Source organism: Oreochromis aureus, linkage group 19 (genome assembly GCF_013358895.1).
Source record: "Oreochromis aureus strain Israel breed Guangdong linkage group 19, ZZ_aureus, whole genome shotgun sequence".
Classification (NCBI taxonomy): Eukaryota; Metazoa; Chordata; class Actinopteri; order Cichliformes; family Cichlidae; genus Oreochromis; species Oreochromis aureus.
In genome coordinates this window covers 7781915-7804163 of record NC_052960.1, presented here as the reverse complement: position 1 = coordinate 7804163, position 22249 = coordinate 7781915, and the positions used below count along the sequence as shown (strand labels likewise).

Genomic DNA, 22249 nt, shown 5'->3' with positions numbered 1-22249 from the left:
ACAGATAATGTGAGCTGACCCTCTCTTTCCCCATGCCTTTCTTTTCCCACAAGTTCATATTGGTTTCATCTGTCCAAAGCTGTAGGCTAAATTTTGCAAACGTCACTGTCATAGAGACATTTTCTGAAAAATCACGATCTTTCTCTGATCTGACCTTACTGTTCTTGAGTGTAACCAGTGGTTTGCACCTTGTTGTAAACCTCGTATATTTGCACTGATGAAGGTGGCTCTTGATTGTAGATGGTGACAATGATCTCTTCAAGCGTGTTTTTCTTAATTCTGTCATTTAGTTGTCATCTGTGGTCGTTCGGGTTGGCCAGTTTACTTTCTTTTTAAGAATGTATCTGATTGTTGATTTGGTTAGCTCAAATTAGCGAGGTGTGCTTGCTTGCTGGTATTGTGGCTTTTGTAACACTGTGTGTTATCTAGTATGCACTGTGTATGTCATGTAAATTGTCCATCAACCTCATATAAACGTAGTGTGTATGCGGTATGTATGTAAAGGTGACTTGGACTGTAGTAAGGGCTTGCTAGTTATACATTGTTGTATAACTATGCCATTACTTTAGAGCATGAATGTCATGTTCTTGTATTTTTGTGGAAAAATTGGTTTCCTTCACTGCACAGTGCATATTTTAACCTCCAGAGATAAATGCTGTAACTAATCTTGAAAGAACTGCTGTGGTTATCTGAGTTTCCTTGTTGTTTCTCAAACATCAGCTGTCGAGTCCTGCTCTGTCACTGTTTAGTCATTTTGGAGCCAGATGAAGCAGCATAGTCAGAGCATCTACTCTTTGAAAATGTTTGGCCTGCAGACTGCTGACGGATCCAGCAAATCCTTAACAGACTGAATGTGTTTTATGAGTCTGTCTGACCACAGTGTGTAATTAACTGCTGACTCAACTCCAGAGCTGTTAACACAGAGCAGTTAGCTTTAGCAAGTAAGAATAGACTACTAATTAGAGATCCTTGGACATAAATTGTTGTGATAATTGTGTTCATTAAAGAGACAAAACAAACATTTTCTTTAGAAAAAAGGCAGAAAATGAAGCTTTGATAACCACACAGTCTGTGGTAATGGGCTTGTGCCACGGGGAATTTCCATAATGCAGTTCCCAGTATCCCACCCCAGTCCTGGTTTTACTCTATCTTTAATTTTAATTCCTAACCTCTGATTAGCTTGGCTCCCTGACAAAGGAAAGAAAAAGGCTGATTTAGAAGAAAACTGTTAAATAAACAGTGTCACCTCATGCTGTTATGCTTTGTTTTCCCCTTTCAGGCAGAGCTGCTCACCGGTACCTCGGTAGCCAGTGTGGAAGAGGCACATCGGGCTGGTCAAGAGCTGCTGAAACGAGGCTGCGGGTCGGTCATTGTCACCTTGGGACCCCAAGGGTGCGTGGTGCTCAAGGGAGGGGAGTCTACATTAAAACATGTTCCAGCTCCTGTGGTCACAGCAGTGGACACAACAGTAAGAATACCATATCCTTTCCAATTGCCTATTTTCTATAAACTATCAAAGCTTAAGAACCTAAAAAACTAACTTTGATGATCCCCTGACCAGAGTTCGGGGATAGGTTCAGATTTTCTGTCAGTCCAGAAACCCAATATATTTGTCCCACTCACCCACCTCACTTGAGTTGGGTGATATTTAAGGTTTTCATCAGTTTACCGCTGGTGATTGCCAGTATAGTCACCCCTGTACCCCGCCACCAGTGTTGGGACTAACGCGTTATTAAGTAACGCGTTACAGTAACTACGTTATTATTGTGGTAACGAGCACGGTAACCAGTTATTATGCCAAAACCAGGAATGTATCTTACTGGGATTTAGATAGCTCACTCGTTAGCGGTGCTTGCTTGGTGGATATCGCGAGCTTCCACAGATTCAATAACATTAGCAAGTGGTGGAAGCAGCAGGTGGATGAAGGAAAAGGGAGGCAAGAGGAGACCCCATCGGCCGCCGTCCGCGTGTCAGGTGAACTGAACTTCAGGTAAGTTTATGACCTGCAGTCTATCTGGGTCAGATATAAACCAAGTTTAGGTGGAGTTTATTTTCGTATGCTGACATTTTCGTATGCGTGCTACTAGCATGACGGAGTTTCTGTACAGCTGTGTGGGTGCTATGTTACTGATGTTGAACTTTATTTTGTTCATACGGTTAATTATTAGAGTTGCCAACCGTCCAGTAAAAACAGAATCTGTGGTATTCAGAGAAAATATTGCTGTGGTTAAAAGGAACACAGTTTGTCCCGGACTTCAGCTCAAACATCAGCTGAAGCTGCAGTCCTGCTCTCTTCTTCTCTCATTCTCTCCTCTCCTGTTTCATTTCAATCACGAAACTGATCAATGATCAGCATATCAGCTTTTCTCTTTGTTTATTTATCGCCCACTTTGACCAGAAAGAGGAAACCAGCGGATGTCACGTTAAACAACAGAGCACGTTGTGTTTTGATCAGCTGTTGTTAGACCACATTTAATATTAATTTCTAGTATCAGCTGATGTTTGCTGGAGCCACAGCTGTAAAGCTGCTGGTCATGATATCAGTTTGCTGGTGAGAGGAAACATGCAGATGAAACCAGAGATGTCCTACTGAATCATCAGAGATCTGAACAGGTGATGGAGAAACAGGTTTACCTTTTTAATTGACATGAATGAGTTGAAGGGACAAAATGAACTGTTTCTTTAGAAAAATAACACCAGGATCCTTTTCTAACCACACAGTCTGGTAATGTGCAGGGGCGGGTCTAGCAAAGAATTTCCATAATGCAGTTAGGGCATTAACAGGGACCCCAGTCCTGGAAATAGTTTTCTCTTATTCTCATTTAAATTCCTAACCTCTGAAAAATAATTATCTGAGTCTTACAACAAAGGATTGATAAAGGCTGATTTACCATCAGAACACTGTTAAATAAACAGTGTCACCTTTCATTCAAAGCTGTTATGATTTTTTCCTATAATGGTGGGCAGTCTCTGCTCAAAATGCCCGGATGATTGTTTTGTCCCAGTCCAGCCCTGAAGCAGCTCATCTGCTGGTCTGAGCTACTGACATCTTCCTATTCAGAAGGCAGAATTGTCAAGTTCTGGGTACAATCAAAAGCACCACGACTGCAGTTTTTGGAGGGATGTCTACAGGCTAGAATCATGTTCCAGCTCAACGTGGTCACAGCAGTGGACACAACTCGTGGAAATGTGCACATTATCCTTTCCTTTCTAATTGCCTATTTTCACATAAACTATCAAAAGCTAAGAACCTAAAAGACTGGCACTGATGATCCCTGATCAGTTACGGATAGCAACACATTAACAAGTCATTCCAGAAAACCAATATTACTTTCCCTAGTAACACCCTGAAAGTAACTTGTAACTTGAAGTAACTGATATTTACTTTTTTCATCAGTTTAACTAGTAATGTAACTGATTGCTAATATAGTAACTTACCCAACACTGCCCGCCACACTCGCTTGTTGTGCTCGCTTGTTACCCATTCAGGTTTATCTTTGCTTTTAAATATGGCTAAACCAGCAAAAACCAGCAAAGCGGTGAAATGATTCAATCACATCAGTTAGTTCTTACAGCCTAATGAACAATCAGTTGGTTAAGTATGCTAATAAATGATTAGGGTTCAAAAATATCAAAAAGGCTATTAAAACTGAAAAATCCTGCCTTATAGAATGTGTTCAATAGTTGATACATTTCTTTTTCAGTTTCCCAGGTTTACTCCAGCCTTCCTCTGTTTTTTGTTTTTGTTTTTGTTTTTATGTGTGTGTGTGTGTGTGTGTGTGTGTGTGTGTGTGTGTGTGTGTGTGTGTGTGTGTGTGTGTGTGTGTGTGTGTGTGTGTGTGTGTGTCTACTGAAATCACCACTCAGTACTGTAGCTTTTAGTCCAATATGACAGGAGCAAGCAGAGAAGAAAGCAGATACATAGTGCAACTAATACTAACACAAACTACAGCAAAAAGCATTCTACATGATCAACATAAGGTCTTGCTGCTTGTGTACATCATTGACAGATGAAGAATATATGATAGGTGTGTTACCTTCATCAACTCTGTTTTTGAGTGGGATCCAGTGAAACTAACAAGCAAACCGACAGTTTTTCTTTGTGCATGTCTAAATGAAGTTTCCCGACAGCTCATGTTCCACTATATAACAGTATAAAATAATAAAATATAATACAAAATATAAATATAGAATGACACCAAAGAGATGCTGAGACTGGCCAGTTTTCAGTTTGCGCAATATTCAGTGGTTTTAAATTAAAAATTAAAATTAAAAAATAACAAAAATGAAAATTAATTCAAAGTATAAATAAACAAATACAAAATCCTTAACTAAACATATAGTCAAACAGTAAAAAATAGCAAGCTACACTATGAGTAAAAGTTGGAAAACTGTTGGCTGAAAGCGTGGCTAGCTGTCAAAATTGTTAGCATAACAGTTTGGATAAATAGTCACAATTATAAGTTTAATAAATTGCTAACCAAGTTAAAATAGGAAGCTAAAATAATAAATAAACAATTATAAACAAAAAATAACAATTGATTGAAAGTAGGGATAAAAATATGGAAATTACAATACATTTTGATTGTTATTTTATTATAATGGATCAATTTCAGCTTACTTAGAAGTCATTTGAAATTTGAAGATACTCTGTCTAAGTCAAAATTTTCAAGATAACTTGAAATTTTAACTTGGATCAACCTGGCAATTTTTTTTTGTGGCAGAAACAAGCTTCCAAAAGGTTAAAATAGCTTGCAAAAATTATGAATAAAATTATGAGGGGAAATAACATCTAAAAGTATGGAAACAAACAAAAATACATAATATTTACTTTTATATACATGGTATCCTTTAAAATATGCTATTTACTTTTATGCTGTACTGATCACTATAACCTCAGCTGTGTTTTTCCAGTTCTCGAGAGGCTCTTTCCATATTAACAAGAGAAAATATGTCAAATGGAAAATTATGCAATCAAGCCCACTTCTAACAGTAAGGAATATCACGTAATGTACATAAATAAGAGAGGGAAAAAACACCCCAGAAATTCCTCACACTTTCTTCTGCACATGCATCATCAGTGAGTGAAGTCCTGGTCCTCTAACCTCCATCAAACTTACAGATGCTCTGTTACTCAACCAGAGCAGTTTCAGATAACGGGAGGATGTGGTGACCACTGGCTGTTTCCTCTAACTGATTTGAATCTTTAAAGGATGCCGAGTGCTGCTTGAGTCATTTCACACCGGCCTCTGCGGCTTGTTTTCGTCACATGAGCCTAGGGCTGATGTTTGCATTTCCTGCCGCTGGGGGTTTTGTGGTGAATGTGTTCTACCGACCAAATACGTCATCACTCAGTGGTGTTAATCACCTCTTTGCTTTAATCGAACCTGGAGAGGTTTAATTGTTTGTGTGTAATGGGTTCTCTTACACAACACTTCCCCCCTGGGGACTTTTACTGTGCCACAGTTTCCAACCAGTACAGTTAAAAAAGCTATAACAAGCATGTGATTTGAGCTTTACATGAATGCCAAATCAGATATTGTGAAAGTGAGGATTAAAGGCTGCGAAGAGGCTTCACTTGTCATCCTAGGGTCACTTTTTGGTATTTCACAAACACAGCTCTCGCTTTCATGCGTGCACGGTCTGTGACCTCCCGCTTGTCCCCACATTTTTGGAGTACACAGCTCCCGTTATTCACAACCTTTGCTCTCCCCAATAGCCCTCAGGAGCACTTACACACCAGCCCTCCTCTTCATCCATGACTCACCTCCTGAGCTTGCATCAGTCAGCAGAAAGCTGTGGTCGGGCCTGCTGCACGCCTCCCCCCCCCTTCTCACAGGCACACACACACACACACACACCCCTCCTGCTCTTTGATGGGCCCATAAATTGTGTTGTGTTTAACTCTTTTGGACATCATAATCCCTCTTCCAGTAAGACTCTCTTGTTTTTACTGGCGAGAGGGAAAAAACAACAGGTTGTTTTTGAGACCATTATTCTTCTGAGCCTCTTCTGGTAACACAGGCCTCTTAGTTATGATTACATCGGCTGTTATTACTGCTTTGATTTTTTTCTCTGTCTTTCTCCCTTTCTAGCAGTAGTGACAGAGATGTTGTAGAAAGATTGCCTTCCAAGTGTGAAGTTTTGTTGCAGATTGCGAGTTTTCAGCTACGCTACCAACAAACTGAGTCACTTGCGGTTTCTCGCTATTTTAGCTACTGTTCAGCTAGGCGCCGCAGGTGCCGTGACCCGGTACCAAACCGCCATCTTTGTCTTTATTCCAACTTGTCCCAGCTGGATTATGTCAGATTGATTGATTGAGTTTGGTTAACGAAGTGCTAATGCAGCTGCTAAATCGCGTAGCTTGTAAATATTTCATCAGCATCTCCTCGTGCAGCTGTCTGAAGAGCACTACGGGATGAGTCAGGGCCGTGAATCTGGATGAATAACAAAGCAAACACACTCATCTACTGCGGGTCTCCCCCATCCTACTTCTTCATCCTTCATCCATCCGTGCCCCCTTTTGTCTGAAATTGAGTACAGGCTTCCCCTTGCTGAGATCAGAGCCTTGGCTGTTTTGTGTGGACAGTAAGATGAGATTTAATGCACACATATAAACACACACACACACACACAGGCACATCGAGCTCCAGCAGGACTTGGGTGGCCTCAGTTTCCACTGTTCCGGGAGGTCCACTGTGTAGGGTGAGAGGTAGACAGTCCTGTCTAAACCAGACATTACAGCAGTACAGTGGGTCTGGACACTCAAATTATTCCCAGTCTTCTCCGGGAGCAATTGCACGATTCCTTCCTGGAAGGCCGAGGTAAGAGAATACCTCCTCCTCTTCTCTTCCCTGCATTCCTCGACCCTGCAAACTCCCGGTCAGTGTGACACAGCGCAAAAAAAACTGCCACATCACCATGTTTTAATGGAGTGCACGTGCTTCACCAGCTGCTGTTTGGCTGCCCAGATGTTAGCCCAGACCTCCGCAAACGCTCAGTCATGTCGATAAGTGTTAAACACACAAAAGGCCGATTGAAGACTAAGACAAAACGCTGCGGATGGATCAAAGATGCAAGGGGGCCCTAACTGCTCCAATTAAGCATGCTTTTGATCTGCGAGTCTTACTGGAAGCTTCCGGGCGTGGAAGCCTCTGTGAGTCATCACTGCCCCTCAGCCAGTCTTAGCTCTCCCCAGGGTGCCTTTCATTGACAAAAGCTGTAGGTTTCAGGAGTTAACTGCAAATAACTCCATCTGTCATAGCAGAGGGCCTCTGGGTGAGAAATACTGTTGCTCTGTGCAGATTCTCGAACAGTCAGTGGGTGCAGTGGACTATAAGACGACAGGCTCTGTAAAATCTGCATTTTCTATAGGCTCTCTTTTTTGTTTTGTGTTTTGGTTTTTTGCATTCACTGCCGCTCTTCACTATACAAAGATCACTTGTCAATCAGAGCGTGTGGGCGCTGCTGTTGTCTTTGGATTTTTCGTTGATGGACACTGTTGTGTTTCTGTATGCTCTCTTTTGTTTGTCTGTGCAGCCGTGGCAGTTAGCAGCTATTCAGCTGTTCTTCTCTGTGTTTTCCTCGAGTACACACACACACGCACCATTTGTACTTCATGCTGCATGAAGCTTCAAAACAAGGTAATTTCTCAGTTTTATCACTGACAGCCAATCAGATAAAAGTACTTTTGCAGGAAACAGAAAGCTTTCAGTGGCTTTACCTCAGATTTGTCATTGTTGGGGTAATAGAGCTACTAAAGTTATAAAATAAAGGTAAGTGTAATCTGTTGTGGTTACTAATAAACCATCTAAGCAACTAAATAACAGTTACTAATCAGACAAGAGAGCAGCAAGTCGCACTACAGCCATAACAAAAAGGGTCATTCCTGTTTTCCTTTCTATGTAATAGCTTCAGTATATTTAATAAAGCCTAAAAACATTCACCTTCATACTAGGAATATTCTCCCAGTTACGGGCCTTCTTTTTAGATATACACATGAGCTTTTCAGTGCTTTTTAAACATATTTGAGCTCAGTCCAAGTGTCCCAATGTCATGCTTGTGAGCATAACTATAGATAGATAGATAGATAGATAGATAGATAGATAGATAGATAGATAGATAGATAGATAGATTGATTATAGTTTCAATAAACTGCACCAATTTAATTTCTGTGACGTGAAGGAATAGAAACAAGCATGTGTGTCTTGGATGTTTTATCTGTCTCCACCAGAGAAAACTTTAATGTGGGATAGGTGTCTGGTCCTACCTGCAGTTTGACACTAGGCTAATCTTGCAGTAATAACTCCTTCTGGGTCAAAATCATTTTTGTATTTCTCAGCACTGAAAATGTAATGTGATTATCTCCTGTATGAAGTCGTGAAGGCTCAAAATTGCTGGAAAAATAACATGAATTGAATAGTGCCGACCGTTGTTTACTGTGAGGTGTCACTGTTTCCGTTTATCTGTGAGTTTATTCTTTTATTTTGAAGATAAGATCCTCACGTAACTTCATTTGCTTCCTTTTCCTTTTTCCATTATCCATTGACCCATTGTAAAGGTATATATTTACATCATGCTGGCTCCCCACAAAAACAACAGTAGAGAAGTTCCACTTTTTTAATTTGGTGAGCTTCTTATAGACGTGTCTGCCACCCTGATTTCTAACTTCAGTGTGAGTATCAGCGGAGAACAGGCAGAGGAGTGGCGTGGAGGTCAAGGCACAGCGGGCAGGGGGCCGAGCAGCAAGAACATCACGGCTCATCCACGGCGAGCGCTTGTGTCACTTGATTGACGGGCCTCCAGATCTAACCTTCACCAAAGTGTGTCGAGGGCAGCAGCAGCGAAGCTGAAGGGGGGAGCGCTTGTCAAACTTGTTGAGCTTCATTCGCCTGATCCAGTAGCGTCACATGCCAGTCTCAGGAACAGAGATGTTAGTAAGACACAGAAAGGTTGGGCAATGGCTTGTACAAGCAAGTGAGCTGACGTTTGGACTGGAACAGTGAAGTCTTATTGCCTTAGTTATTGCTTATCTGGTTTTGAAAGGGCTCAAAGCATCATTTAACTATTCTATTAACTGATGTAATCACTGAATTAAAGCCTACAAATTAATTTTTTTTGTTCAGTCTCTCTACATGCTCAGTTTCCCTTAAAATGCTTCCTTTTATAAATATATTAAGCTATCATGCACGAAAAATGCAATATGCACTACAATTATATTCAGAATTAGTGCATTAAGTTTTTTTCATGCAACCAAATTGAAAATGTGCAGTGGAATCGTAGACTTTATTTAAAGCATGCACAGCTACTTTTTAAAGCCTCAGGCTTAGCATTTTGACCACTGCCATGTCGGTTTCTTTGAGCCGCCTCTTATTTTTAAATAAGAGGCTGGATTGCTCATTTAATTAAGGCTACAAATATGTGCCCTTTTCATTTGTTGCCTTTTTTCAAATAAAATGTAAGCTCTGGATCATTCAGGATGGTGGACCATGATCACTGTCACAGGGGAAAGTTGTGTTTTTCTTTCTAAATTGGAGGGGTACCAGTAATTCTGGCCACGTCGTTATGAATCCCTCCTACTGTTAAACAGCCAGCTTCTCAGTCACAGGTCAGAATGGCTGACTTTACTCTGCAAATAAGTGTTGAGTGCTCTGTGGCAAGGAGCTTGTTAGATTCAAAGTGCAGGATATTGAAAACCAGGCAAGCAACACCTCGGTGTATTTCAATGTGTAGACTAATAAAATACTACAGTACCATACAATTTTACTCACCCAAAATGAAGCAAAAACTTTTTAAGACTGTTTGTACTACACAGGAAGCGATATTAGTCAGATAATTCAAATAAAAATGCTCCAAAAAGGAATTAAATCAGTCCAACGCTCTGTGTCAGTGCCTTCAATTAGTGCTTTCAACCAGCAGACAGGTGTCTGTGTCGACACCTCTGACTTTAAGCCCTAACAAAATTTAAATGGATGGGTTATAAGTAAATTCAGCCCCATATAGCCAACTTCCCGCATAAAAGGAGCTTTATCTACTAAACTAATTTTGTGCACCAGGCTGTAATCATGTTTACTGTTGCTGTAAAGATGAGCGTTTTAACATGGGAGTCTATGGGTTCGACTCGCTTTTAGAGTCAGCCTCAAGTGGCCATTAGCGGAACTGCAGTTTTTGGTGGCAGATGTTATTTCTCTGTTGGAAACCACAGTAGGAGATAAAAAGCCAGTTTTCTACCTTTAAAATGGTAGGATATATATCGGATATGTATCTAACCATGTATGTAACTTGAACTGCAGATAAATGTTGGAATTTATATGTGACACATTTAATGGGTTTGTCAAACCCTACTCTAAAGCCTGTCAAACAAGCTGCCACACCCCCTGGCTTTAAGCTGCCCTAAAATCTTTTCTTTTTCCCACTTTTTGTACATTTGTTATAATAGGAGACTAAATCAGATTTCATCCCAGGCTGTAAGTATATTATTTCTGATTTTAACATTGGAGTCTTTGGGTCTATTGTCCTTTGTAACACTTCGAACAATCAGGAAAAAAGAAATAGGTCCACTTTACGTCACTTTTGTCTGTCAAGGAATGCATTTAAAGGCTTTTTTTTTTATTCATAAAGAATTTGGCTCATCTAAAACCTGTTCCAGCCGCACCCTGTTGTAGTGTGACAAGACAGAGGTGGCTGTGTTTGCAGGGATTACTGGGACGTCATCATGTGAAGCATCCTGTGGTTAAAAAATAATCATCTATTGTCGTGACTATGAAGACTGAAATCTTCCAGTTTCTATCACATAATCTTTTGGCTGCTACCATCAATCCCCACTCAAAAGTCATCTCAACCCCATCATGTTAACTGGGAGACGGGCCAGAGTCAAACCAGTGGGACCGCTCCACCAAAGCTTCAGTTCCAAACGCAGGCTTCACTGTAACCCAGCCCAGCTACCAGACAGGAGACATAAACACGCCAAGGGTTTAAACATGGAAATCCAGCAGGCCTGTGAAATGTTTCATCTCTGATCTCACTCTTTCCAGCATCTCTGCCGTCCAGGAGTCACACCAGAGGCAAGAGCCTGGAGGGAGAGGTGCAGTAACGGTCAAATCAGAAGTGTTATTTCGGGGGTTGCTGGGGGTTTTTGTTTTTGCGCCATGCCACTGAATCATCACTTTGACAAAAGCGTTACTTTGCAGTTGGAGGATGAGCAGGGGAGGCTCACAGAGGTGCTCAGTAGAGAGTGCAATGAAGTCTTTTGAGTGCCGATGTGATGAGTAATGGAGCGGGCTTGTGTGAACCAGCGTCGGGGGGCCATTTGTGGTTAAACATGAGCATGTCGCCACATACCAGTGTGCTTTTTCCCATCAGTGAGCCCCCCCACACATACACACACACCCCCTCTAGACATCCCGTCCCAGCAAACCACCCCTCCAGGGCGTACACAGCACATTCCTTCTTTATCAATAGATGAGGGTTTGATTTATGTGCTCATGGTAATAACCAAAAACCAGAGCTGCTGGCAGTTAGGTTAGGAGGCAGCCGCGTGTTACTCAGCTGACTTTTTAAAACAATTAGTGAAGGCAGGCTTTTCTTTCTGTAGTCATTTGATCAGATGATAAAACACTTAACATCCTTAAAGGATGCTGGGAAAGAGTCACATCACATTTAAGGCGTTTCACGAGTGCCAGATTTATGACTTTGCTGGTTTTACGTGAAACCGATTAAAGCCCTTAATGCTGATGTTTTGTTAGAGTCGACAGACACACTTTCACACAGGGCAAACCAGTAAGTCATTTCAAACTAGTTGCAGGCAGCAGTACAAGTCAAACAGCTGGAAAATGCCACAGCACCCCCTACTGTTGGCAGCTTAGTGAATTTAAACATGAAGCTTCCCCTCGTTTTTTAACTGTGTTTCATGTTCTCTCTCAAAACATAATAATTAAAAAAACCCCAGAAAGAAGCATTTTAGGAAAACTTGAGAAAAAAATCCAGATATTTTAACTTTTTTGACTTTTTCTTCCCCCTCCATCTTGCATGTTTTTAGGAATTGTTGACTGGGACAATAGTCCAGGGCTACTCCAAAAGGTTACTTCAGTAGTAGTTGGGGGACCTCGGAAAGATTAATGCAACTAATATATTTTTTTAAAATAATAATAATAATATTGTGTGCTAAAAACCAGAAGAATAAGCAGTAGAAGTGAAAAACTAAAATGTGTTTGCAAATATTAAAATACTTAGTAGATAATAAAAAGCTATAATTCCCTGTTAAAGTCAGGCTACAATTATAAAAGTTCAGTTAGGCGTAAGTATGGATAAACAGATAAAATATTCCTGTAAAGAATCAGCCGCTGTTTAATGGACTAAAAGTTAAAAGTAGTGAAATATTAAGCCGTCACAAATAAGTGATTAAGACAGTTAATAACTGATAAACTGTCAGCTGGACGTAAGAATATGTTACTGTGCAAAAGTCTTGAGCTAGGCTCATTTCTTTATATTTTGCTTGGAAAAATGGAAATCTGACACTGAGAATGATGCATGTGCAAAAATACACAGAAACACAATTCCTAAGACTGGTTCCTGCTGATTTTCAGTCCACTGTTTTCTTCCCATTTCACTTCCTTAAGAATATTTCTACTGACAGATCATCTGAAGGTCTTTGCTATATTTTTTTCAAGGATATAGCTTAACTGTTCATCTGTTGTAGATATAATTTTTTATGCATGCTGTGTCCTCCACTTGTCCAGTCCGGACACACCATGCAAATATATGCCATGTTTTCAACTAAGAGCCCAGTTATTTTTATTTTTATTGTTTGGCCTTTTGTTGTAGCTTCAACTAAAGACATGGGAACAAATTACGTGTTTTTGTTACAAGTTGTTAGTAACAAAGTGACAAAAGATACAATTTAAAATCTTTTTTTTTTGTTAAATTGTCGGTTGTGCGTAGACACAATAATGATTCATCCCTTGAGTTAGGAGCCTTTTTCCTGTTTGAATGATTCATAGATCTATTAAGTGGCTTTTTAAAAATATATATACCGGAATATGCATTCTTCGGAAAATGACAAGGAATTCACAGAAAATGAGTAAAAGCAGCCAATGTCCAAACAAAAACTTTGAAAGGCCCTCATAAAGTCGGGCTCTTTGGTAACAAACACTCAGATAATTTGGGACAACTTAACACAAAGTGACAGGTAACATGTTTCTTCAATTAAATAATATAATATTTTTCTCTATCTTACACAAGCCAGTGTCAGCATAATTTCATTCCAGAATATTTACTGAATATTGTCAGTCAACATGAATACTGTGAGTGATTATTCCCTTTTTAAGAATTATTTTTTAGACAATGCTGTAGTTGTTCAGTAACCAAATGCAAATCTTAAAACTGTAAACCAATGCTGTGATGTAATTTGAACCTTTAAAACCCAGTTAATCGAATTTAAATGTCAATCTATTACATTTTAAGGCCCCTTTTATGGGCCTGTAAATAGCCTGTATGCCAATAGTAGTACTGCTACAAGTAATTTATAAGGAGGTTAAATTGTTAACAGCGATGGATAAATTGCAGAAAAAGCAGGTAGTGATTATAGATGGTAAAATCCACAGCTTATACTAATAAAAAAAAAGTACCTCAGACCAAAAGGGAACCAAAACTGAGTATATACACTTTTATATGAAAAGAGTTCAGATTAATACATTTAGATATGAGGGGTGGTGTTAATGAAGGAGCCCCAGAGTGTACGTGACAAATCTGTGGGAATGAAATCGGATGAAAAACCCAAATTTTTTCCCCAAAAAGAAATTTGGGGAAATCCCTCTGTAGAGGGATTTTATTAATTTTTAAGATTCCTGTTTTTTAATACTGGACTCAATTGTAGTAGCTTTGCATGATTCAGAGTTCAAAATATTCAAATGTAATACTGAGCTACAGTGCGGCTCCTTAGTTCATCCTCTGCATGAAATGACCTGTTTTAGCTCTCTTCCATGCTGCCTTGAGCAGTCTTTCTTCTGATTGGCTGCCCCTCATAAATGTCACAGTGTAAAATATAGAGCCAAGAGAAAAAACTGTCTAAACCTGGCTCCATATACTCTGACCTCATTACTTGAAATTTTGTCAGTATTTAACTGCCACCTGTTTGAAAATAAGGTCCCTTTAACCATGCATTGTTGTTTTATTTCTTCTCAGGGTGCTGGCGATAGCTTCATTGGAGCCCTGGCATTTTACATGGCCAACCACCCACACATGCCTCTGGAGGAGATGGCCCGCAGAGCCAATTTGGTGGCAGGGGTGAGCGTGCAGGACATTGGCACGCAGACGTCTTTTCCGTACAGACGGGACCTCCCAAATGAATACTTCCAGGAGTAGCAGTAGATCCTGATGTTAAGGGACCACATCTGAATGGGGTCAGAGAGACTCAACACTAAATGTTCTTATGAAAATTTGCTGCTGAAGATAGCTTAAAATTGATTACCATTAAAGATAAGTTAATCATTGAGATTATTTTATTTGAATTAACCACAACAAATGTTTCACAAAGTACATTCACCCAATTAAATAAATATTTTGAACCAATGAACAGCTTCAGATCATGGCAGCGGTGGTCCCCTTACATAACATCACTTTTCTGGTTTTAAGTCTGTTTTGTTCAAGCCTGGAGTTCCACTTTTATCCATCCAGGAAGAAATCCTCTGATAAACACGTCAGCCATCCGATTAACCCGCTGTACCATCCCCGGCAATAAAAACGATGCCTTTAAACCTCTGCAAGTTCATTTTGTCCATCTGTGTGTGTTGGTGTGCTGCGGTTAAATCGATCTGATCTTCCTCTTCTCAAAAAACAGGACGTGCTTGTTCACTGCAAAGACAAAAAGCAGAAAGTAGGTGGAAGTCAAGGGTCACTCCAAATGTGGGTTTTGTTTATTTTCCACTGGGCTGAACAGAAGGTGTGACCAACACGTTCTGAAAACAGGTCCACCATAAATTTGAATCCTTAGCTGATTTTAAATTGGACTAATCCATTCAAGGTCATTATTCCAGGTGTTACACTTGGACTGTTTGGATCACTCAGCAGAAGTCACATTATATTGTCCCCCTGTACTTTTGTTTGTATCCCCTCCAGTGCGTCAAAATTGTGAGCACCAGCTCTCATACCAGTTGCGATCACAGTGAGGTCATGATGAAACGCGCAGTGAAAATGGTCAGAACAAGACAGCCAAGGACATCTCTAAAAATAGCAGCCACGATTGAAGCTTTCTAGATATGCCCGAGAAGATAATCTTGAACTGGAGGTTTGCCAAATTTAGAATCAGGTACAGTTTTTCACTTTGGGAAGAACATTTTGATCACACCACATGTTTAAATACAAATAGTTTACAAGTTAAAAGAAAAACAATCATATACTGTTGTGTGCTCAAAGGTAGATTGGGAGACCCTGGGTTCACTTTGCAAGTAGCGATTTATTAAAGTGACAACACCTTCATGTGACTGCTTAGCCTGCTTGCTGCCGCTTGAATAAGTGAAGCCAGATAAGGAAAAGATATCCTGGGTTACGTGGATTTTGCTTTAATGAGTATTTGTGTGTCGTAGTTGTCCTCACACGGCTCTTACCAAATGGATCATGTTTGCGCAGCACCAGTTTGTCTCTGAGTCGGTTCCTCTTTGTGTTGAAGAAGTATCCGGTCCCTGCAGCACTCACCATCTGCACCAGGATGGTCCTGACAGGTGAGCAACACACAGAGAGGTGACTGCCATTTCAACACAAAACACTAACAACAGGCCTCATTCACGAGTGCATATGCAGAAATGTTCTTAACCTCCGCACAAAATTAGTGTTTGATTTGTGCACTGAATTATTCTAACCCGTCAGGTTTGTGCACGCTACCTGCAGTCGGCACAACTGAAGTAGAAAGGGTTTGTGTCACAGGAGGAAACCACCGTAATAATCACACAGTAATAGACTCTTTGCTTCAGAAAAATCAAATGTTTTCCTTAAAATGACAAAACTTACTTCAAGAGAAAAATACTCATCAGTGAGGGTAGCTATAGCCAGTTTGTTCTGACAGGTGGAAACAAAGTCAGCACCTGGAGAGGCAACTTGCCTGAGGTACAGTTATAGCAGCTCTGTGCTCACGTCAAACCCTCAATTCCTTACTGTTCGTTATTCAATTCTGAGAAACTTTTTGCTTATCTTATTTTGGGCACCTCTGACTAATGACCAAAATGAAATGAGTAGTAATAATAATAATTCATATTAGTAGTGGTCTTCTTCTTTTGGTTGCTCCCTTTAGGGATTGTCACACTGTATAATACACACACCAACTGTCACACAAACCCTCTGCATGTCCTCCATCATTACATCTATCAATCTTCTCTGTAGCCGTCCTCTTTTTCTTCCTGCCTGGCAACTCCATACTTTACATCCTTTATCCAGTGTATTTGCCATCTTTCCTCTGCACATTCAAACCATCTCAGGCTTCTTCTTCCTTGTCTTCAAACCACTTAACTTGAGCCGTCCCTCTGATGTACTCATTTCTAATCTTGTCCACCATGGCCACTCCCATCTTAAAGTAATGCCACCTCCTGCTCAGCCTTCAATTTTGTTAGTTAGTGCCACTGTCTCCAAACCATACATCAAAGCTATCATCTTGTAAACCTTCCGGTCCCTGTGGCTAAAAAATGATATATAAAAAATGATCCCTGACACTGCACCCTGTCTGCACTCTCTTCTCCAGCTCTCTTGTGCACTGTCCATTCCTTAGGATGGCTGAGCCCAGGTATTTAAACTCATCCACCTTCACAATCTCGGCTCCTTGTAGTTTCACTCTTACACCTGTGTTCTGTCTTCTACTGACTTTCACTCCTCTTTTCTCCAGAGCATACCTCCACCTCTCCAGACTATCGTCCATCTGCTTTCTACTCTCAGTAAAGATTACAATGCCGTCGACAAACATCACATCCCACGAAACTCCTACCTGACCTCGGCCTGGACAAATGGTTAGAGTTGCATTAGGAATCGGATCCAACATGCGGATAAGTAATAGTATTAAGTGTAAAGATGTGTGTTTAAATGCTCTAAGACAGCCCGGCTTTCATCACCTGCTCGTTCCCATGGCCTGAAGGAGCCATACATCTGTACTCCAAAGTGCAAATTCGGTTAAGATTATTTTAATGAAACATAAATTTACGCGTAAATCGTCAGTATGCACGGTTTACGCACAGCCTTATGCTTCATGTGTGAATGAGGTCTCTTGACTAGACTTTTAAAGAACCAGCCAGTGTACTTACTTGGATTTTGCCTTCGCCACTGTTAAAAAAAAAACAAAGAAAAAGAAGAATATTATGCATGTGAATCCAACAGATGTAGTTCAGCAGCACTCAGAGCAACGGGATTTTAGTTGAAACTTGCTAACAGTTAGCCAACACCAACCCCAGAAAGTCCTTAAAGCTGTTAAGGTTGTGTGCAAGTATCTGCTGAAAACTCAAAGACCCTCCTACACATCTAAATATAAAGAAAAACTACCTTTCGAGTAGCACAGGTGCTTTCTGAGATTTCCACACTTACAAAACCCAGTGAATGCTAACACATACTGCCGTGTGTGCTATCCAGAAGCTAAATCTACCTCTCTAAGACACAAAACCACTGAAACGTGTGAAAAAATGTTATTATAAAGTATTTCACAATTACTGCCCACATGAACAGACGTATATTTTAAGAGCAGCTCACGTTTTAGCATCAGCTAACCCCACAATAGCGTATGGGAGAGCTCTAGGTACGCATGCGTCGTGCTGTTTGAAGACAATATTTAAGAGAATAAAGTACTTACAGTTTACTGTGGTGAGAAACATTTTCTAAGTATTTATCTAATCTCGTCTATTAAAACATAACTGTGTGCGAGTAAAGGCAGGTCACATTGACAAGCTCTATATCCGGTGTAAATAAAAACACTTCCGGGTCACGTTAAAAGCGTATTCAACTAAAAACGAAATGTAGGCTGGTGCTCTTTTCATGTGTGTGTGTGTTTTTTTTAATTATTATATATACCAGAGAGAAAAACATCCAAGATCAAAATGTACATTTGAAACAACATTTTTTACTGAGGTTATGCAATGTGTGTTTTCTTAAGAAATTTCAATCCAAGAAACTCAGGATTTCTCTAGATAATGATAGTTTATTCATTTAACATATAATTCTCCTAATCTGCTATCATAAATCTCCCTTAAAAATGTCTGCCACAGGTAATAAACTGATAATAATTCAAAGGATAAAGTTGATACCGATGATCAGAAATGGACAAAAATCGGACCTATCATGTTTATTCTGGAATAGTGAGTTGTTTAAAATTCGTCTTAACTAATTTAAATCTGATATAAAATTATCTACTTGTGGGTAAATTAAATAAATAAAACAATGTAAAGTGGCATTAATTGTGCATTTATACCTGACCTTTTGCCCTTTGATTTGATTTACAGTGAATATATTAACTTTAACCCCAATATTTCTGAGGGTTTTTTTTTTCCAGAATATTTCAAACATGCTGAGCTCAAATGTTCTAATTTAATTAAATTTTTTTGTTTTGCTTTACTTCTATTCATTTTTTAAAATTTAACAAACCTATTATGGCAATAATGCGCTTTCCCATGACTAGAATTTTCCTTTTTACTGTCTTAAAGTCAGAGGTGGGAAAAAACGAAGTACAAATACTCTGTTACTGTACTTAACTACAATTTTCATGTATCTGTACTTGAGTATTGTTTTCTGACTACTTTTTACCTTTACCCACCTACATTTCTAAACAAATATCTGTACTTTTGACTTACATTTTCAAAACAGCCTTGTTACTTTTGCTTTAACGCATTTGGGTCGAGTTATTATTTTATCATTGCGAGCCTTCAAACATCAAACAGATTTGAGCCTAAACAGAAAGACATGACAGGCAGTCCTGTTCTCCCGTAAAGACAGATAACGTATGCAAAAGTCAGGGGTTAAAAGTGGAATGGTGTTTTGTTTTTTTATTCTGGAGGAGCGAGCTTAAAGGGAGTAACATTTTTTTAAGTGGCAGGTCATTTCAAATGCAGCGTTTTATCAGCTCAACAAACATCAGCAAACACACAAACTGTTCCTGTGCAATTTGACACAGCTAAAAGTCCAGCTGCTGTATTTCACAGGGAGAGAAACGAAAGAGAGCTAGCTTTACTCAGAGATGGAGAAAGATAAGAAAGACAGGACAGTAGAGGAAGAAGAGAGGTTAGATTTAAAGGTAAGGACTGCTCAGTGGAATCTGATAGACTGGAAATGTGAAGCTTACATGTAAGTCCTTGTGTTTTTAAATAAGATATTGGGTCTGTACATGTGACGTTGTTTTTTTTTTTTTTCATATTGTGAAACATGCTGCTAAATAAACTGAGGTAGACTAACTGTTATTTAAAGGTTGCATGAAAATCCTCTGCAGGTTAGTGGAAGATAAACAGGTTAGTTTGCTGTAGTGTGATGGGTTTAAAGAACAGTGTTTGACTGGTGCACAGTGGCTGTGGTTTCATGTTCAGAGTAAGGTTACATGACGTGAACCAGAGATTCATTTGAATTTTAGCTGATGATTCTTACTGACCTAATTCCGTCTTCATACCAACTTTATACAGCCTACTATAAAGACCGCATGAACAGTGTAGAGAACTGAAATCAGCTAGAACTACTGACATGTTGTTCAATTAATTTGTGTACTGTACATCCAAAAAGAGCAACAGGTCAGCTGATCACAGCCTGTACACTAAGAAAACGTACTGGAGCTCTCAATAGAAATTATATGAGTCTTTTCCCAACACCAGGCAAATAAAACCAATTTTAGGGTTCCCCCACCTCGTGAATTCCTGACTGTACACATTTTTGTGTTGGCAATAGAAAATGTATCCATTTTTTATTTTGCTTCTCTTTCTTCAGATTCAAGCTGAGTTCAATTAGAATTACAAAACTGTTACACTAAAGTTTCTATTCCCATCTACTGATATTATTTTATTATTATGTTAATATAGCACAAGATTCACGACAATAGAAACATCCTCCAAAGAGCTACTTTTTACTTTCTTACTTTAAGTACATTTCAGAGCCTGTACTTTTTACTTTTACTTGAGTAAAGAAGTTAGATTGTTACTTCAACTTTTACTGGAGTATTTTTAACAGCAGTATTTGTACTTCTACTTAAGTACAGAGTGTCTGAACTTTTGCCAACTCTTCTTAAAGTATAATGTAAATCTCATATTCAAAACAGTGTTTATTTCAATGCTAGAGAATGAGATGAAAAAAAAAAACACTTCCTTTGGGTTTTATTGTGGGTTTGTTTTTTTCCTTTTCTGCTTCTTTCAGGTGTTGGGGTGTTGCTTGCTTGGTTTCCAGTTTCCTGCACTCTGCAAATAACGAGCTCCTTTCACAGACTACATGCAACACTTATTTGCACAGTAAATTCAGCTATTCTGACTGAGAACCTAGCTATTTTCAAAATTAAGTGACTAGAATTAATGGTACCCTTTCCCTTGAAAATGAAAAACAAAATGTTATTTTGTCAGACAAGAGTAATTGGCCTCCACTATTCTGGATCTAACATTATTATTGTGACCAGGTGAATCTCATATTTGTGCACTCACTGGCAGCAATAGTGGGATGGTACTGCTCCAATTCTCTTATGGTTGTTTAAGATGTGCCTTCTTCTTGCAATTACAAACACATTGCCCCACGCAGAATAAACAAGAGCTTCCAGACATCTTTTGAAATGTTTTATTCTTTGTCAAACTATAGAAATGCAAGTATGCATGAGAAAAAACATAATGGTATCTTATCCCAATGCATAATAATGATGTATACTTAGTTCTTCAGCTCCCATAGGGCAGCTTTGCGTGACTGAGAATTCAAAATAATCCTTATTTTCATACTGGGACTCGGTGTGGCACCTCAGTTCATCCTCTGTTAAAAAACAAACAAACAAACAAAACTTTGGCTCCTTCTATTTTAAGTTAACCTTATTCTAATTGGCTAACCTCAGAAAACAATTAGATGGGGTTTCTGTGGGGTTTGCAGTTTTGAGGATAGAAAAAGATCATTTCTGACTAAGATTAATCAATCTCAGCTCCAGTTAAAATGTCCAGAACCCAGTAAACTAATTGCAGGATGAATTAAAACTGAGACTTGGTCTTGAAATTGATGCATCGACTAACTTTTTAGCCTCTTGTTGAAAGAGACCTGATGTCTTTCTCTGTGTGTTCCAGGTTTGCAACAACAGGCCAGAATCTGCAGGTAAATGAGCCTGCACATCCTGCTCCAGCACCAAGTGCTTCTTTTCATTGAGCCAATGAGGTCTGTGTTGTGTGGTTGCTCGGATTATCCTGTTAACTATAACTGAAAATGTGTGCTTTTAAAAAAAATATTTTGGATTTGCTTTGACCTACCTTTTTACATCCTGTGTCCTTCTAGAATATTGAGTAAAGGTTTTAACCTAAGAGCGGGGCTTGTCCAGGACTGGTATCCGATACCTCTCGCAACTGAATGAATCATTCCACCAGTGATTAAAAAATAAACAAACCTATCTCTGGATAAATATAAAAATACCCTACATTGTATCAGTGATTCAGGCGGGTGGTGGTATAATGGTCTGGGGAATATTTTCCTGGCACAATGTGCCATTTAGTACCAAATGAGAATTATTTATGTGCTAGCTATAGGCTGGTCCCAGCAGGACAATATGCCATTTCATTAAATTCTAATCATCTCAAACTGGTTTATTGAACATGACAGAGAGTTCACTGCTCTCAAATTAACTCGACAGGCGCTAGATCTCAGTTTAATAGAGCACCTTTGAGATGTGGTGGAACAAGAAAAAAACATCATGAATGTGCAGCAGACAAATCTGCATCAACTGGACCCAAATCTAAGAAATGTTTCCAACATCATTGATGCCACAAATATTTAAGCCAGCTCTATAGGCAAAAAGGGGTCCGGCACAATACTAGCAAGGTGTGCATAGCAAAGTATCCAGTGAGCTTATGCTTAGTCCTGGCTTTTTTTTTTTTTTTCCAGAGTCTGTCTTTGCCCTCTGATTTCCCCCATCCCCTTCCTTGCTAATGTCTTAAGCTCCTTTGGAATTTAGTTTTGAGATTGGCTCTTTGCCTTAACAATTGTTGTTTGAACTTTGCATGCAGCCAACAAGCAGGGGACAAACATGCTGTGCAGTCAGTGGAACACCTAGTCTAGCTCCAGAGGACATGTTAAT

At 39.4% G+C, this 22249-nt stretch overlaps 2 protein-coding genes and 1 long non-coding RNA gene across 5 annotated transcripts in view; 2 read left to right on the top strand and 1 right to left on the bottom strand.

Annotated features, from left to right (window-relative positions):
- Positions 1–14757, top strand: part of rbks (ribokinase) — a 57835-nt gene extending 43078 nt beyond the window's left edge. For all 3 annotated transcript variants that reach the window (XM_031733416.2, XM_039603748.1, XM_039603747.1), the window contains exons 8-9: positions 1280–1468; positions 14182–14757. In XM_031733416.2, coding sequence (XP_031589276.1) covers positions 1280–1468; positions 14182–14361 — 369 coding nt within the window. In that variant the 3' untranslated portion in view covers positions 14362–14757. The remainder of the gene's footprint in view (positions 1–1279; positions 1469–14181) is intronic.
- Positions 14481–17958, bottom strand: mrpl33 (mitochondrial ribosomal protein L33). Its single transcript, XM_031733417.2, has 4 exons — positions 17819–17958; positions 17280–17298; positions 15603–15709; positions 14481–14850 (listed from the first exon to the last, which is right to left on the bottom strand). The coding sequence occupies exons 1-4, from the start codon at positions 17838–17840 to the stop codon at positions 14801–14803; spliced, it is 198 nt and encodes a 65-aa protein (XP_031589277.1). The 5' UTR covers positions 17841–17958; the 3' UTR covers positions 14481–14800.
- LOC120435021 lies at positions 15716–21535 on the top strand. Its single transcript, XR_005609472.1, has 3 exons — positions 15716–16988; positions 21249–21336; positions 21454–21535. It is a non-coding gene; the product is annotated as an uncharacterized LOC120435021 (long non-coding RNA).
- Positions 21536–22249: the final 714 nt, after the last annotated feature.